This window comes from Sorex araneus, chromosome 1, assembly GCF_027595985.1.
Source record: "Sorex araneus isolate mSorAra2 chromosome 1, mSorAra2.pri, whole genome shotgun sequence".
NCBI classification, from domain to species: Eukaryota; Metazoa; Chordata; class Mammalia; order Eulipotyphla; family Soricidae; genus Sorex; species Sorex araneus.
Genome location: NC_073302.1, coordinates 228,911,584 through 228,930,745, shown reverse-complemented (window position 1 = coordinate 228,930,745; position 19,162 = coordinate 228,911,584). Strand labels below are relative to the sequence as shown.

At 47.7% G+C, this 19,162-nt stretch overlaps 1 protein-coding gene across 1 annotated transcript in view; it reads right to left on the bottom strand.

Moving 5' to 3' along the window:
• Positions 1-19,162, bottom strand: part of LATS2 (large tumor suppressor kinase 2) — a 54,468-nt gene that overhangs the window by 24,025 nt on the left and 11,281 nt on the right. The window contains exon 2 of the mRNA XM_055141170.1: positions 17,820-18,340. Coding sequence (XP_054997145.1) covers positions 17,820-18,158 — 339 coding nt within the window. The 5' untranslated portion in view covers positions 18,159-18,340. The remainder of the gene's footprint in view (positions 1-17,819; positions 18,341-19,162) is intronic.

The following is a 19,162-nucleotide window of genomic DNA, read 5'->3' as shown; positions in this document are numbered from 1 at the left end:
TGGGATGCGGTAATAAAAACACCCCCACAGATGGCTGCAGGACTGTCTGCGGGCTCAGCCTCTGTGGAAAACTGCAGGACTTTTTTAAAGAAATAAGAAATAAGAACAGGACTTCCACACTATCCTGCAGTTCCACTCCACAGCATCCATCTCCCAAACATAAAACACTGACACAAAAAGATGCATGAACACCCCCGTTTGCTGCAGTGCCACTCAGAGCAGCCAAGATCAGACACAGCCCACAAGTGCCACGGGAGATGGGTGGCTGAAGACGCTGTGCTCTGGGCCAACAGAGCACTGATCCTCAGCGAGTCAGTCTGCCACGCTGGGATGGGACTGAAGGGGACAGTGCCAAGCAGGTCTCAGGACAGAGAGAGTAGACACTGGCTGATCTCACTCTCTAGCCAACTATGGAGGAACAATGAAGTAGGGAAAAGCTAATGAAAACAACTCCGGGCCCCAGGCACCATCTGGCCGCACTCAGCAGTGAGGAAACCCGGCGGCACCACAACACTGGAGAATCCTCTGGGCCCCACACCCAGCCAATATCTCCGGGACCCCCAGATGGGGCAGGTGCAGTCTCCCCACCTTCTCTAGATGGAATCCCGGCGACCATGAGCTTCTAGAAGCATAGCTTCAGTATTGTGGCTACAGGACTATTCCTCCAAAGCGCACAGCCGCTTACACGTGGTCACATGACCTTTCCTGATAAGCAAAGTGAACACTGGAAAATAAATGATCTAGCGTCTGCCCCAGCCCCAAACTAGAGAGAGAGAGAGAGAGACAGAGCAGTGTCACAAGGGGCCTCACTGGGGGAGGGGGTGGAACCAGCCCCTCTCCCCACCCCGACGAGGCCCCGAGTTGCCACCCATGAACAGCTCCTGGCTCCTGAATGGCCATGAACCCAGAGGCACACAAAACAATCTCAGAACCCAGCGGCTTTTGACAGAAACCCCTCTAGACTTATTACTAAAATATCAGAAATCCAAACTTGCGCAGCTGTTTCACAGCCACATGACATCATATACTCTTCATAATCAGCAATAGAAAAATTACCTAATGATGCCTTTTCAGCAGGTCTGATTGTTGGGGGAAATTCCAAATAATAATGGTGGGTCTTTTGTAGAAATATTGAATGTCATCAAAGTGGAGAGAGAGTAAAGTGGAAATCATCTGCCACATAGGCAGGGGGAAGGGTGGGATGGGGGGGTACACTGGGGTTCTTGGTGGTCGAACATGTGCACTGGTGAAGGGATGGGTGTTTGATCATTGTATAACCAAGACTTAAACTGGAAAGCTTTGTAACTGTTCTCACTGTGATTCAAAAAATAATCACTGTATCACTGTCATCCAGAGCAGGCACCAGTAACGTTTCCATTGTGAGACCTGTTGTTACTGTTTTTGGCACATCAAATACGCCATGGGTAGCTTGCCAGGCTCTGCCGTGTGGGCGAGATACTCTCGGTAGCTTGCTGGGCTCTCCGAGAGGGGTGGAAGAACAAAACATAATAATAAAAAATTAAAATTAAAATTAAAATTAGGGGGCTGGAGCAACAGCACAGCGGTAGGGCATTTGCCTTGCATGCGGCCGACCCGGGTTCGATTCCCAGCATTCCATATAGTCCCCCGAGCACTGCCAGGAGTAATTCCTGAGTGCAAAGCCAGGAGGTAACCCCTGTTTATTGCCAGGTGTGACCCCAAAAAAATTTTTTTTAAATAAAAAAACAACTCCTGCTTCCAGAAAGACTCAGCCAAGCAGCAGAAGGGAGGCTGGTGGATGTGGTACTAGAACACCTTGCACTAAAGCACAGAATTGATACCACTACAAATCAAACAAAAACAGCAATGAAACAGAACAAGGGCAATACAGATAAAAATAAAAGATAAACATGCTTTAATAAAACTTTGAAAAAAGATTGACAAAGATATGGAATTGAAATACTAAATACATGAAGATGAAACACAGATGTTAAGAGTGATTCTAAGAGGGCCGGAGACAAAAGGCACATAAAAATATGCTCATCATCACTAATCATCAGGGAGATGCAGATCAAAACAACAATGAGATAGCATCTCACACCACAGAGCCTGGCACACATCCAAAAGAACAAAAGCAACTGGTGTTGGCGTGGATTTGGGGATAAGGGGACTCTCCTTCACTGCTGGTGGGAATGCCAACTGGAAAACAATATGGATGTTTCTCAAAAAAACTAGAAATTGAGTTTCCATTTGACCCAGCAATACTACTTCTCGGAATATATCCCGGAGATGTAAAAAAATTACAGTAAAAATGACATCTCCACTTGTATGCTTACTGCAGCACTATATACAACAGCCAGAATCTGGAAAAAACCTGAGTGCCCAAGAACAGATGACTGGTTAAAGAAACTCTGGCACATATACACATTGGAATACTATGCAGCTGTTAGAAAAGATGAAATCATGAAATTTGCATAGAAGTGGATGTACATGGATAGTACCATCCTAATTGAAATAAGTCAGAAAGAGAGGGACAGACATAGAAGGACTGCTCTCAATTGTGGAATATAAAGTAACATAATAGGAGAATATAAAGTAACATAATAGGAGACTAATATAAATAGGAGAATATAAAGTAACACAATAGGAGACTAACACCTAAGGATCACTGTATCACTGTATCACTCTTATCCAATTGCTCATCAATTTGCTCGAGCAGGCACCATTAAAGTCTTTTGAGACTTGTTGTTATTGTTTTTGGCATATCAAATACGCCACAGGTAGTTTGCCAGGCTCTCAAAGAGGGGCGGAGGAAACGAACCCAGGTTGGCTGTGTGCAAGGCAAACACCCTACTGTGCTATTGCTCCAGCCCAATACCTAAAGATAGTAGAGATAAGGGCTGGATGACTCCACGGCTTGGAAGCCAGCCTCACATGCTGGGGGAAAAGGCAGCTGGGATAGAGCACCAAGTGAATGATGATTGGAGGCCTCACTCGGGATGGGAGATGATTGCTGAACGTAGACTATGGACCAAACATGATGGCCACTTAGTACCTGAATTGAAAACTGTAACACCCAAAAGGAGAGAGAGAGTCAGAGGGAATGTGCCTGCCACAGAGGCAGGGGGTGGGAAGAGGTGGGGGTGATGGAAGGGATACTGGGAACCTTGGTGGTGGAGAATGGGCACTGGTCGAGGGATGGGTACTTGAACACTGCATAATTGAAACATAATTATGAAAGTCTGTAAGTCTGTAACTGTATCTCACGGTAATTCATTAAAATAAAATTTTAAAAACTGGAATTCAGGATCAGAAAAAAAAGAAGAGAGGCCAGAGAAATAGTAAAGCAACAAGTAAGGCCATTGTCTTTTACAAGACTGACCTGGGTTTGATCTCTGACATCCCATATGGTCCCAGGTGTATCTCCAGGACGGATTCCTGAGTGTGCAGTAAGCCCTGAGCATTACCAGGATGGAGGCGGGGGGCGGGGGGGGAGGAGAGAGAGGAGAGGAGGAGGAGGAGGGGGAGGAGGATGAGGATGGGGGGTGAGGGGGAGGATGAGGAGGGGGAGGAGGAGGAGGGAGGGGGAGGGGGAGGAGGAGAAGGGAGGGGGAGGGGGAGGAGGAGAAGGGAGGGGGAGGGGGAGGAGAAAGGGATGGAAGGAAGAAGAGAACGAAGGGTAGGGGGAGGAGGAGGAGGAAACGAGCTTGCAGGAGACGAAAGGGGGGAAGGGACACGGTGCTTGTGGGGACAGTGGGGCTGTCATGCTAGAGGCTTGGTCCTGTGCTCCGTTCCCTGATGGATGGGAGAGCACAGAGGACGGCCAGCAATCCTGTGCTCTGTACTGAACTGCGCAGCGGAACATGTGAGAAGATGACCAGCCTTTCCCTGCCAGCACTCTCCAGGGGCACCGGGGCCTGAGCAGGAAGGCAGCAGCACCCCCTCTCTCAAGGCTACATATCCCCCATGCCCTGCATCTCCACCTGCATGACAACTAGTTTCCAGACTCTGCGACTCCTTTGTGTCAGGTCGCTGAAAGCGGGGGCGGGGGGACTGTGTGCCTCACTGTCACCCTACAGAGGCAACTCCCCGCCAGGGCCAAACCTTCACTCGCCGGTGTGTCTCCTGTTAAGTGCGGCTCCCTGAAGAGGCAGGACAGCAGACAGACGACTCTCAGGCACACATCTGTCCTCAAAGATAAGACAAATCGGGGCTGGAGCAATAGCACAGTGGGTAGGGCATTTGCCTTGCACACAGCCAACCCGGGTTCAATTCCCAGCATCCCATAATGGTCCCCTGAGCACTATCAGGAGTGATTCCTGAGTGCAGAGCCAGGAGTAAGCCCTGTGCATCGCCGGGTGTGACCCAAAAAGCAAAACAAACAAACAAACAGAAAACAAAAAAACAAAGGTAAGACAAATCAAAGACCAAATCTCTCAAACGAAAAAGCACATCCCATAAAGGAAGATATGGCAGAACAAGAAGCATTTGTCTCCTTGAATTTCTTTTGGGGGCGGGGCTTGAGGGGGGGTAGACAGAGGGATTTGGGACATGCCCAGCAGTGCTCAAAGCTTGGGCTCAGGACCATTCTTGAAAGGGGACAATAGAGGGTATCAGGGATTGAACTCTGCTCCACTCAAGGCAAGCCCCTCACTCCCACACTATCTCTCCAGCCTCATCTCCTAGAAATTTAAGCAAAAGCAGAAGTAAAGTGTCTTTCCCTTGCAGGACAGTAGCATGATGAAGCCAAGTCCACTGTCAGCATCTTCGCACACAGGATCCATCAGCATTCTATCTATAGCTGTTTATTATTTTCCTGTGACTCAAATTCCACAGAAACAACACAAGCAATGCAATTCTTTGCATGCTTATTCATAACCCTCCAAATTAGTGGTCTGAGCCATTCAAGAATCTAGTTCAAACTCTGTAGTTTCAAAAACTGATGAAGCAAAGCCAGGGGTCAGGATGCAGTGAAGTACAGAGAGATCGAGGCTTTTGCAGGACCCCCTGAGCACTGGTGAATAAAAGGCAGGAAATGTCCAACAGACCTTTGCATGGGGGGTTGGCAAGAAGTGGGTCTTTCCTGATGCCTGTCACACAGCTGCTTCAGAGGGATGTTTCACAGCAGGCAAATGGAATCCCTCCTTCCCACTGGGTTTCTGCTTCCCCAGCAAAGGGAGCAGGCAGTAGAACACGAGGCTTCGTGCTGCTCAGCACTCAGGGAATGGTGGGCTTTCTGGATGGTTCTGGAGCCCTCTGGCAGGCTGAGGGGATAGCACAGGGCCAGGCAACAGGAGTCATGCCCCACTGGGAGGACTCTAAGACACACTATAATCAAAATGACAGAATCCAAATATAAACACAGAATACTGAACACAGTAAGATCAAAAGGGCAACTTATATATTAAAGAAAGCCTTTAAGATTCACAGCAGATCTGTCAAATGAGACTCTACAAGTCAAAAGAGAATGAAAGGATTTAGTAAAAGAATTCAACGAAATGAACACCTCACCAAGAAAAATAATCTAACCACACTTTACCTGGTGTTCCCTTTGAGGACCCGCTGGGGATGGGAGACAAGCGCTGAAAATAGACTATAGATCAAACACGATGGCCACTCAATACCTCTATTGCAAAGTACAACACCCAAAAGGACAGAGAGAACAAAATGGAATGCCCTGAAAGTATAGAAGGAAGGTTTGATCAATAACACATTTTGTACTTTCGGCTAAGAAAACAAAAATGATGGGGATTTTGGGACAAAATTAAGCAGGTCCCTGGCATACTGTGATCTGGAAGATTCAAGGGAGTTTCAGAAGTTCAGAGGAAAAACAATTGAAAAATGAAAATTCCAGTTTATAAAACAATATAAATAGGTTTAAGAACAAGAAAAAAGCAAAATACGCCAAGAGGCAGCCACTCAAAGAATGAGAAACCTAAAGCCTCTAGGAAAAAAATTTAATCCTGACAATACACAAAATGATGTGACTATGTTGCTTTTTTTAATGTATGTTTAATGTATGTTCAATTACATAAAATGTATGCACACAAAATTTAACCTTATCAGGGGTTATCTTTCAGGGATAAAACTCAGAGTTGCTTGTTTTCTTCCCTATGGCTACCTGAAATGCTCTACAATGAACCTGAAATCACTGTCACTGTATCACTGTCATCCCGCTGTTCATCAATTTGCTCGAGCAGGCGCCAGTAATGTCTCCATTCATTCCAGCCCTGAGATTTTAGCAGCCTCTCCTTACTCGTCCTTAAAACACCATTTTAATAATAATATTAAACTTGTACAAGTTATCCCTTCTGAATCAGCTGAACTTTTTTTGGGGGGGTGAGGAAAGCCACATCAGGCAGTGCTCAAAGCTTACTCCTTGCTCTGTGCTCACTGATCACTCCTAGCAATGCTCAGGGGACCATACATGGTGCCCGGGAGCCAACCTGGGTCAGCCACACTCAAGGCAAGTGTCCTGCCTGCTATACTCTCTCTCCAGCCTGATCTTTATTTTTCAAAAGATGAGTCAGCTTGGTTTAGATGATTTCAAAAGCTTTCTTCTACAAGTTTTATAGTTTCGTATTCTGATCTATTTGAGTGATGGTGAATGTTAAGAGGAGATGTTCAGTTGATCCTTTAAGGTATCTAGTTCTCCAAGTCCCATCTGCTGAAAAGACAGACTCCTTTTCTTCCCCACTGAAGTCTTGTTGAAAATAAAATGGCCACATGAATGTCACCTATTCTCAACTCGGCACTCTTCCACTGTCTCATGTACACCTGTGTATCAATAACACACAACTCTGATTCATGTAGTATTAGTCCACTTGTCTACAGTCTATAAAGTTTTGTCTATCATAAGCCTTGAAGTTATGGAACTTTTGTTCTGTTTTGTTTTTACTTTTAAAAAACTAATACATGGGTGATAAATGATATGGTACCATATTTGTCTTATAAATATCCTAGATACCGTATTTCAAGTAAATGTTTATTTAAAAAAATATTGAGGTAGATGAAATTAAAAAGGAAGAATGTTGATTGAGGTTAAAGCTTGTTGATGAGCATGCAGGATATCTTAACATGTTATTCTACTTCAAAGATTTTCCCATACAAAAAGTCAATCAAAAGGCCAGAGAGAGCTCAAAAGATTAAGACTTGCACACAGAGGCCTGGAGTCTGACCCCTGGATCCATGTGTTCCCGAGCCCCAGCATTTCCTGGGATAGCTGTCATGTAGCCCAGTGCTCGCTGGTGTTGCCAGACCCACACTTCAAAGTCAAATCTCCGGAGAGGAGGCCTCAAGGCCTGGAGCACCACTAGATTACCCCAAATGAGTATGTACTATGTAAGGAAACAGGTGACAGTGAATGGAGGGAGTCTGCAGAGGTTTGGGGCAAAAGTGCTTGCTTGGCCATCATGAGGCTGAATGCCCCACTTCTGGGCCACCCACAGGCTGGGTGAGGGCTGCCACTAGGATTGGGGAGAAGGTGCTAGGGAGGGAGCACAGGCCAACCCCACAGGACCCACATCGCTCCGAGGGGAGCCCCCAGGTCCTGTCTTCTCAACAAAGCAAAACATTAGGAACCAAATGTTTACTTGTTGGCAGAGAAAGTGTCGCGGTTGGCTGTTTACTTTTTGAACCACAATGCCTGTACTCCTGCTACATGATGAGTGACTAACGTCAATCAAGGAGGTGTCAAGAGCACAAGGGCACAGCGTTCCTGGCCAGCTGAACCCCCGTGTGTGTCAATGGAACAAGAACCGCAGAGCAAGCCCCCAGGGGGCCCTGATTGCCCTTCCCATGGACAGGAGGCCCCAATGGCTCATCCTCACAGACATTTCATCACATGCTGGTTTATCCTCAGACCGTCACACGCCTTCACTTGCCTTCACACACCTTTGCACACACACACATCTCCATCCACCTTCACACGCCCTCACACACCTTCACACCTCTTTATATGCCTTCCCATCTTCACACCACACACACACCTTCACCTCACACACACCTTCACATGCCTTCGCACATACCTTCCTCCACCTCACACACACCTTCACATGCCTTCTCACATACCTTCTTCCACCTCACACACGCCTTCACATGCCTTTTCACATACCTTTGTACCTGCCTTCACACGCCTTCACCAACAGAATCACCTTCACTCTTCTTCACGCATGCCCTTCCCTTCCTTCAGACGCCTTCACCTGACTTCTCTCACCTTCATACACGCCTTCTCTTTGTGCCACAGGTCATTGGGGATGTGGGAGCAATGACTGTCCCCTGGCACTGACCAGGGGTTCCTCAGGAGGTAAGGGCCTACTGACAGAGCTCTGGCCAGATGAAGCTCAGAGCAAGCCCACAGGAGGACCTGCCTGCACTGAGACAGCCAGCTGGACACGGGCTCTGCAATATTTCCCAACAGGGCCACTACTCTTCCTCATTATCATAAAACCAATCTTATTCCAACAAAATATCCCAAAGCACATTGTCAGGCTGGGCTGCTTTAACTTCAGGTGACCAAACAACCCCCGGAAGAGAGCAAAGAGCGACACAATTTTTCCTGGAGCGTGTGGCCACATTTATGACCACACTACCTATTTATTTTTATTTTATTTATTTATTATTTTTACCCTGCACAGCAGAGCCTGGCAAGCAACCTGTGACGTATTTGATATACCAAAAACAGTAACATAAACGTGTTCTTCATGTTCCTGGAGCGAGCAGATGCCATCGGGCTACAGTAGCACGACAGGGACACATGAAGATGCTACTGGCGCCCACTCAAGCAAATCAATGAAAAATGGGATGACAGTGATACAGTGACAGTGATACAGTGACCAAACAACCCAGTTCTGCTGAGGGAGAAAGTGCAGTATGGAAAATGGTCTGAAGCGGTGACACCCAGAACCCTGGGGCCAGGAAGACCCTTTCCAGGGCTGGCCCAGCAGAAGGAAAGGAGGAAAGAAAGAAGCCCCAGTGGCCATCACTAGCAATTGCCCTTACTACAGTTCAGCTGAATTCCTCAACTATTCTCAGCGGGAGCTCAGTTTGAATCCCAATCTCAATGGTCCCCTATGACCCCCCCTCAAGACACCCACTGTGTGTCCACTCCTTCTGCAGGGTAATGGGAGCGGGGAAGGCCAACAGGTGCTGATGCACATGCCCAACCATGACCCACAACTGCAGGAAAAATGGCAAGAACACTGAAAACTTCAAACTGCTGCACTCTAAAATCACATGAAAATACATCTTTTAAAATACAGTTCTGGCAAACATCTATCTCCCTCTAAAATAAAGAAAGCCGGGGCCAGGGAATAGCACAGATGGAAGGGCTTTTTTCTTGCACAAGGCTGTCCCAGGTTTGATGCCCAGCAAACCATATGGTCCACTGAGCACTGCCAGGAGTAATTCCTGAGTGCAGAGCCAGGAGTAACCTCTGAGCATTACCAGGTGTGACCCAAAAAGCAAAAAAAAAAAAAAAAGAAAGCCGAGATGGATAAAACCAAACAGAGGACAGCTACACACCGAATGTGCTTTGCTTTAAATATACTATGAAACTTCTGGAAACTGAATTGCAATACCAAAGAGAAGCCACAATGGGTTGTGACTACAATGATGAATACAGCAACTGCTGTTACGTCTGAGTTTCACAGTTACCATTAGACAATCACTGAAAGTGACTGTCATTAAACAAAAAAGATCAATTTCCTTTTTGGGTTTTTCCTTTGTCTATATACACATAAGTTCTCTCAAAATGGTTTGGAAAAGGGGTTTTGGGAGGTGTTTTTGGCTTCTTTTTGGGCCACACACAGCAGTGCTCTGGGCTTATTCCTGGTTCTGTGCTCAGGGATTACTCCTGGCAAGGCCCAGTGTTGCAAGGGATGGAACCTGGGTTGGCTGCAAGAAAGCAAGTGTGCCACCCAACGACCATGTAAGGAGACCACCCAAGCAGAAGGCAAGTAATTCCATGTGTAAAATGCATACTAAGGAGGACCAGAGCAATAGCACAGTGGGTAGGGCATTTGCCTTGCATGCGGCTGACCCGAGTTCAATCCCCGGCATCCCTTATGGTTCCCCAAGCACTTCCAGGAGTGATTACTGAGTGCAGAGACAGGAGTAACCCCTGAGCATCACCAGGTATGACCCAAAAAGCAAAATAAAACAAAACAAAAGTATACTAAGGAAATTAGTGGTACCCATAAAGATTTTTGCAGGAGGTGGTTCACTACCAAATGCTCTTTGTTTTGTTTTGGGGTCACATCCAGCAGTGATCACGGATTACTGCTGGCAAGGCTTGAGGAATCACATATTGTGGTACCCAAACCGAACCCAGGTCTGCCAGTGCAAGGCAAATGCCCTACCTGCTGTACTATCGTTTCAGTCCCTCACAGCCAAAAGTTAAATGAACTGAACAGAGAAGCTACTGCAACAATGCATAAACCAAGAGGTGAAGTCATGGAAATCTATTAAAAAAAGGCAAAGGAAGGCCACTGCCTCAACGGGCTTAAAGCATAAAAGGATCCACTAACAGTCAACTCAGTACACAGAACCCAGTCTGATCAGCACCAGGAAAGGAAATACAGATGCAAAGAGAGGACATAAAGGCAGGGACAGACTGACACCGAGGGTTCAGAGGCGGCTTCCAGAGGAGCGGGTACCGCTGGTAAGGGGGCACCAGTGACAGAAATCTGAACAGTGGTGAGAGGCTATCGGGTTCTGGGGGAGGGGCATGAAGGGGAGACCAACAGCAGGACAGGGGGTGACAGGCAGCCTAGCGAGCCAAGCTGGCGTCCCACACACAGGAGGAAGGGGTGGGGGCTCCGAGGCAGGAGCAGCGGGGAGGGCTTTGGGGAGAGCTGAGCCTGGGCACTGGTCAGGGACAAGCTATACTCTGGGTGAAAACCGACCAGGACAATAAAGAACTTCTCCAGGAGTGATTCCGGAGCGGCCCCCAAACAAAACAAAACCAAAAAAACAAACGGGTGGGTGGGTGGAGGTGCAAGGAACTGCTACACCCAGAACCATTGTGAGCCGACTTCCTCCTGCATTACTGACATTCCCAACCACAGCGTTTCTGTTTCGTCTCCTCTTATTCAGAGAGTGAAGCCGGGTGTCCACAGGAAGGAGAAGGAAATGTGCACGCAATCAGAGCCCCTTCCCTCTCAGCCACACACCTGTGTCATCCGCAGAGCACCTGTGACGATACAGGCACCCAGAGGACCGGTCATGAAGACAGACAGAAGGGAAGTGCTGTTTGGCTCTGACGGTTCTCCAGGTCACACTGGAGATGCCCACGGACACTACTGTTCAAGATAAACAAGTCACCAGTGAGAGGCAAATCTGTACCCCCATGTCTTCAGGTTTCTGCAGGCTCAGGGGGGCGTCCTGCCTGGGATGACACAGAGCCACCTCTAAAAGGCTCCAGCTTCCTCCAGGCACCACTTCAGCAATGCTGAGAGCAGGTTCCTGGAGAAGCAAGGAAGGAGACAAATGTCCCTCCGGGTTGCAGGAGGAACCACAGCAACAGGAAGTGTGTGCCCTGAGTTGGAACACCAGCAAGCCCAGAGCTCAGCAGCATGGCCAGGGTGCACTGAAGATGAGGCCAAACGACCTAGCACAGAAGCATCTCCTGGGGCATCAGGAGCAACAGGTGCACCCACCTCTACCCCAGAAACACCAGGCGATGGGGCTGCAGCAAGAGTAAGCAGGCAGGGTACACTTGCCCTACACGCAGCCAGCCTGGGCTTGATCCCTGGGCCCACCAGGAGTGAGCCCTGAAAGCAGGGCCATAGGCAAGACCTGAGCACAGCGAGGTGTGAAACAAGAATAAACAAAAAAGAAACACAAGGTCAGGGAGGTCAGCTGACATCCTGACGCCCCTACCACCATCACCACCTCATGATGTGCCTTCTTTGTTATTTTATTTATGGTTTTTAATTTGGGGGGAGGCAGTCAAAGCCAGTCATGTCAGGGGTTACTCCTAGCTCTGCATTCAGAAATGACTCCTGCAGTGCTCGGGGAGTATATGGGATCTGGGGATTGAACCCAGGTTGGACACATGAAAGGCAAACACCTCCCCCTCTGTACTATATCTCTGGCCCCTTTACTTCTTTGGAAACACTGGGCAACAGTTGGAATTCGCAGAGGACTTCAGAGTCATCAGCACCAGGCCCGCAGTAGTCCCTGCAGGCAGCCTGCTGCCACCTCCACACGGGGCCTCTTGCAGAGCACTCATCTGCTGTCTCCTGGGGAGGACCTGGCTGAGGTACCATGCCATTTGGTTGCTAGGGCAAGGAGACTGTCCTCCTGCCTCCTATGGGCACCCCTCGCCCCTAACAGATGATGAATTCTGGACCCACTCTCCCATGCCCCCAGTGCTAGCATTTAGCATCTAGCAAAAAACTCAATTTGTTCCTTTGTTGACATTTCTTTCAACCCTCATTCAGTATCTGAATCACTTAAACACAGAGAATAAAGTGAGATAATTGGATTAAGTCAGGCTTAAGAGAGTGACCATGATGCAGACAGCAGGCAGGGAAGGCAGGTGTGACTAGGCCAGGGGCCTGAAGAGTCCTTGGCACTGGCCAGGGATGCACCCAAGCAGTGGACATGTGCGTATGTGCACTAGGGCCCAGGCCCACTCCAGCCTCTGCCAGGTAAGAGACCCAAAACAGCCACACAAGAAAAGCACCTTCAGGGCCTCAACAATAGCACAGTGGGTAGGGCATTTGTCTTGCATGCAGCCAACCCAGATTCGATCCCTGGTATCCCACATGATCCCCTGAGCACTGCCAGGAGTGATCCTGAGTGCAAAGCCAGGAGCAGCCTCTGAGCACAGCTGGGTGTTGCCTCACCCTTGCCCTCCCCCAGAGAAAAAGAATGCAAGAAAAAGCATCTCCAAGTCAAGGAACCCACAGATCCCTACAGACCCAGCACTACAGGCTGAAGAGGAGCCGCAGACACAGGCTGGTGTGTAAGTCACCCCTAGGAAAAGCCCACGTCAGGCTGGAGAAGCCGATGGACAGGGCACTAGCCTTGCCTGTGCTCAACCCTGGTTTGCTCCTTGTCAATCCACATGCTGCCCTGAGTCCCACCAGGAATGATTCCTGAGAGCAGAGCCAGGAGGAAGCCCTGAGCACCTACAGGTGTGGCCCAAAAATTAAAAAAAAAAAAGAAAAAAAGAAAAAAAAAGAAGAGAGTATACGTCAACTGAGCAAGGGAAGCGAGCAGTTCCTTATTCTCAAAGGGATTTCTCACCTGTCACAGGCAGCACCAAAGGGTCTCTGGCTCTGCTGGGCATCCCCGGACAACCTCAACAAGCGAAGACTCAGAGCCCGCCCAAGGCCCCGTGGCATCTGCCATACACTTTGCAATACTGCAAACATGCACCCAGGACGTGACTCACTGCCACACACAAAGAGAACATGGTCACAGGCTTCTGAGCAGGTGGAAAATTCACGTGGGTGGGTGGGTGGGGGGGGGGGGTCAAAACTTCGGAGTACAGCCGTGGGGGCCCTGAGCCTACAGGGTGCAGCCCTGGGGTCCTGAGCACTGAGGGGTGAGGGGTGCCACCTGGGGCCTGAGCACTGAGGGGTGCAGCCCTGGGGGTCCCAAACACTTCAGGATGCTGCCGTGAGGCTCCTGAGCATTGAAGGGTGCAGCCCTGGGGGTCATGAGCATTGTGTGGGTCTGGGTAACCCCTGTACCACACCACTGGTGGTCCTTGGACCACTGTCTGGTAGGTTGGGCTGGTGGGCTGGTGGATAATCGGGAGGGCTGGGCCTCCTGAGCCGAGCTGGGAGGCCAGGAAATAATTACCCACTAACATCTCTGCAAAAACAGACTAGTGATTTTTGAAAGCGCCATGCTGCAAGAGAAAACAGCCCGACCCGGGAACACTAATGAAAAGATACAGTTGGTTTTCCTATAGAAACATCCTGTCTTTAGTATTTTATGTGAGAAACAATTGTGAACATCATATCATTTGATACATACTTATATTACACAGAAGTACTTAGGTCTTGCCAATTTTTTTTCATTTTAAAATATTTCAATTTACAGTCTACCTATACAGTCTTGTTACATAGGTATGAAGCACTATGTGAAATCCCTTGAGCTGACCAACTGCTCTTTAAGGGGCTGAGGAGATTAGTACGGAGGTAAGGTACTGCTGATCCTCTGAACACAGAGCCAGAAGTAAACCCTGAGCACTCCTGGATGTAGCCCAAAATTCAGAATAGGTAAATTAAATGAACTTTATGAATGACTTCTATAAAAAGAACAAAAAAAAATGAATTTCAGAAGAAACATGCTGCTTAAACTTCCAGGTCCACAGGTCTCAGGGCTGAGAGCTCTGGGCCTTCTCGGGAGGGGGGCGGCCCAGCCCCTGCCCTGCTGAAGCCCTAGCGGCCCCACCCCCACCCCACAGCCCAGTTTCACCACAGCTTCACGACTAATCTCAGAGGCACCAGATCATCCTAGTTCCACGGCTGCTGGAAGGCGCGGCCATGTATGCCATGACACTCCCATTTCACAGCCCACAGGAGCACAGTGCCTGAGGGAGAGGCTTCGGTGAAGTCCACCTGCTCACTGAATGACGACAATCGCACAGACGGCTAAACCAACACCAAAAGGGCTCAGCAAATCTTCAGACAGTGACCACCATTGAGACGTAACTGAACTAACAAATAGCTAATTCCACTGTCCACTGTGTTTCAACAAGCACTGTAAACTCAATTACTTCGTGCCTGCTAAGAGGGCAGGTGTGAGGGGTGGTGGGAAACTGAGGACATTAGCAGAGGGAAGGTCACACTGGTGGTGGTATGGGATTGATGTAGGAACTCTGAATGCCTGAAACAACAGCATTATAAAAACTATACAGTGTTTAATACGGTTTTAAAAAAATGGAAAAAATAGAGAAAGAAAAGGCTTTAAATTAGGTACTCATTTATAAATGCAATGATTTGCAATAGGTCATGGCCCAAGTAAAATGATGGGGAAAATGTGTGTGAACCTGTAATAAATAAAATATGTATCATAAGTAAGTACAGGTCAGACCTTGGGAAAATATGGCGTCTATTACCATTATTGAATAGAGGGGGTGAGAATGCCAATTAAACTCAAAATCTAAGAGAACAAAACCAAACCTAAATTAAAAGGCAGTGTAATTAGGAGATGGGGCTGCAACAAAGCTAAGCCCTGCACCCATCACAGCTGGGATCCTAGGACTCCTATTTCCACGACACGCATACCCTGATTCCTCTCTCACATTATTTAGATGTCAGTAATGATTTTCTGACCAAAACTCTCTGAAAGCAAATATCTAAACCAAAAGAAAACTGAGTTGGGAGGTAAAGATGAAAATAGAAATGTTTTAAATTACAAAGTAGTATTATATACAAATTATTTCTGAATTATTTCAGGAGCATTAAACATAATAAGCAAACTCCTCACTGCTAGCAATTAACATAAATTAAATGTGGATGGAGTGTTATTGATGCCAAGATCCTAATTTTTACTGTATTCTTATTTTACTCTATTGAAAACCAGCACCAGCTTCATTATTGATTGCACTGTAATTATCTCTAATAGATTTAACCATAATGAGATCCCACCTGATTCTGGATTATTTGCTTGACTTGTTTCCTTTTATCACAGCTGAAACACCTACAGAGAACACCCTGGCTTTGGTTACCTCTTTTATTTTCAAGTGATTTACAGGAGAAAGTTCTACACTTTGTTGTTGTGTTGCAAGTCTGCAACTTCCCTGCAGCTCCCCAGGGCTTCTTCCTGCTTCCAAAACTACTGAGTTCTGCCGAGGAACTTCAAGTCTTTGCTGTCAGTTCCTGCTGCTAATAAGCCATGCTCACCCCACTCCTGCTTTACAAAAACAACTTTTACTATAGACCTTTACTACAACTCTTTATAAAAACAACCCTCACTACACACACAAGTTGATCCCAGTGTATCCCAAAGCTTTGAGAAAGTGACCAACAAAATCGCACAATTAAGTTTCATAAACAACATTTGAGAAATGTAAAACCTTGAGTTAGGTCCTCCAGTGATACTCTACAAGAGGGCTGAGACTGTCGGAAATAACAGGGAATTGTTAGTATTTTTCACATGTCTACTATGACAGGAGCAGTAAGACACCAGCAGGACTAGAGCAAGCCATCCAGAACAAGCCATGCTACTCTGAGCAGCAAAAAATCACTGTAGCACTGTTGTCCCGTTGTTTACTGATTTGCTTGAGCGGGCACTAGTAACATCTCCATCATTAGATTTGTTGTTACTGTTTTTGGCATGTCAAATACACCATGGGTAGCTTGCCAGGCTATGCCATGCGGGCAGTCTCAATAGCTTGCTGGGCTCTCTGAGAGGGACGGAGGAATCAAACCTGGGTCGGCCTTGTGCAAGGCAAATGCCCTATCCGCTGTGCTATCGCTTTGACTGGCACAGCAAAATAACTAGCTTATTTCCACTTTCCTACAGTTGAAACTCTTAAGGAGGCAGAGGGTAATAAAGCACTGGCTTGGCTTGGGCAGAGGATGTCACTCAGCCTTCCTGCACAGGGCCTGCTCTGGGTGTCACTGCCTGAATAATGAATAAAGTTGTAAAATGCTCCTGCAATCAAAAGTCATTCCAGAGGATCTCAGACATTTTTGTGGTGGCAAAGGTGCAGTAACTTTGTAGATCAAAGTCATGATCATTAATACTAGTGTCTTACCTCAACTTCAACTAAGGAAAAGTTATTGCATTAGGCAATTTGATTTTTTGCTAGTTACATTACACAAACACAGTTTTGCTTTGTTCTACTGGAGGGGCCCAGCTGGCTACCCCGGCTCTGTGCCTGGGGCTGCTCCTGTCAGTACTCAAGGAGTAGAGACCCCAACCAGACTCCTGCGCGCACAGCATGCACGCAGCCCACTGGGCTACCTTCTCTGAGCACCCCACAAATGATATTTTATCTGGCGGGACTCTAAAAGTAATTAATATGGATTTTAATAAGTGCCGGTCAACAGGATTTTATTCAGCATGTGGGTCACTCTAGGAATACAGCATGACATGTGAGTCACTCTAGGATCATAGCATGACATGTTTACCTGTAACTGGCACCAACTCCATTCCTGTATACTCCATTCTCATGCAGAGAGCGAGGCTGTGTGCCGCTACTCTGATTTCTCAAGCTTTCTAACCTTTCTCATCTCCTTACATCTCTTCTCACAGCATGTATGTGCGTGCAAATTTTAATAGGAAAAAACAATCAAGGATTAGTTACTTGAAATTATCAACTTTCCCCTTAACTAAGTGAAAAAAATGTATAACCAAAGACAAGATAAAGGAAACCAGTGCCTGGCCCCTGGCAGGTTCATCCCAATAAGCCCCAAAGGATTGGCCTTGTGAAATCCTCATCTTTCATGGACAGAACAGAAAGCACAGGCCCAGCAATGGCAGAACTCAGCAAAGTCTAGATTGGGTGATTTTATTTTCTTTTGCTTTTTGTTTCTTTTGAAGGGAGGACCACACCTGGTGACGCTCAGGACTTACTCCTGACTCTGCTCTCAGGTTTACTCCTGGTGGTGCTCGGGGCACCATACAAGATGCCGGGGATCCAACCCAGATCAGCCCCATGCCCGGTAAGCGCCTCACCCACTGTACTATCTCTCCAGCCTGAGAAACGCCTGGATTTGACCTGAAAAGGAAAAGCAGCTAAAACAGATCCTTTCAGAAAGATGGTGTCAAATGGCTCAAGGATCTACATATGGGGTACAGGGGTCTCAGCCCCTAAACACTTCAGAGTAGAGGCCCCTTCACAGCTACAGCCATCGGGAGCCAGCACTCACCTGGTCGCAGCCGGCATTCACCAGCTCCTGCAGCATCTGCCGGTTCACCTCAGCACTGGCAGACGTCCCGGACTCATTGGCGAAAGGCAGCAGGGAGTATCTGATCTCCCGCAGCGCTTTCTGGTAGGGCCCGAACTTGGGCGTGGCTCGCATCTGCTGCTGCCGGGCAGCGTCCTTGCCCCCCAGGACCTTGGCATCCAAAGGGGCATCGCTGTTTGGTCCCACAGATGGCCCCTGAGCCGAGATCTTGGACGGCTGCTTCAAGCCTTCTCGAATCTCCTGCAAGCGCTGCCGGCTGTTTCCAGAGTAAGTCGTGGCAGGAAAAGTCTTTGGCCTCATTGTTAGTCCAGTTCACTTTCACCATAAATACAATCTTTAATTTTTTTTTAATGTCAATAGTATCAGTTGTAAACAAACTTTCAAAAAATTTTTTTTCTGAAAATTGTCTTTCTTTTCATGTCTGTAGTTCCTATAAAGAACCTGAAACTTCCCGGAGTCTTCATTTTGAAGACCACTGCTATCTGCAAGAGAAAATGCGAAGAAAGTGGTTATTCGTGGTTTTCACATAATTGCTAAGAACTCTCTTCAGGAATCTGGCTCATCCTGGAAATCTTCTGCTCACAAAGACTGAGGGAAAACACATCACCTCTCAGAAATGGTGGGAATACTTCCCGGGCGGAGACAGCCCTGTTGCACCTGGCCAGCCCCAGCTCATTCCGGCATCACAGGGTCCCCCAGAGGCCCCTGGGACTGAAGTTCACCCCTTGCCCAGCAGATCACTAGGTAAGATGGAGGGCAACTGTCTGCACCCTGGAGGCTTCTGTCGAGTGACCTGTAGTAACAGCAGTGCCCACCTGACCATCATCATCATAAATGTCCAGGCAGGACAACACAGGGAGAAGCACTGGCAGCTACTTTGAAATATTTCATCGTAACAGTTTTACTCTGAATTTACATCTTTTTTTTTCCCTTTCGATTTTCATTGAGGGGCTGTGATGATGAACACTGTTCAGGTTGGGGTTTCACGCACATTGCGACCCCCGCTGTCCGCCACAGTGCCAACCCCACTTCCACTGTGCCAGCTCCCACCCCTACTGTCCGTGTGAGTGCAGGTGCGGTCTTGTGGCTCTGGCAGCTGAACAGGCAGTCAACTCCCCACATGTGCCAGGCCTCCTCTGTGGCTTCCCGCCTGCTCTGTCTTTCCAGAGAGCGTCTGTTTCCCTCAATACCCTTTGCTCTAGACTGCATCTATTTCAAGTGGGAACTGTGGCAGTTTATTTTGTGAGGCTTTCCCATCTCTTTGAGTTTCTCCCCTGTACTGAGGAGCAGACAAGTTACTTTTG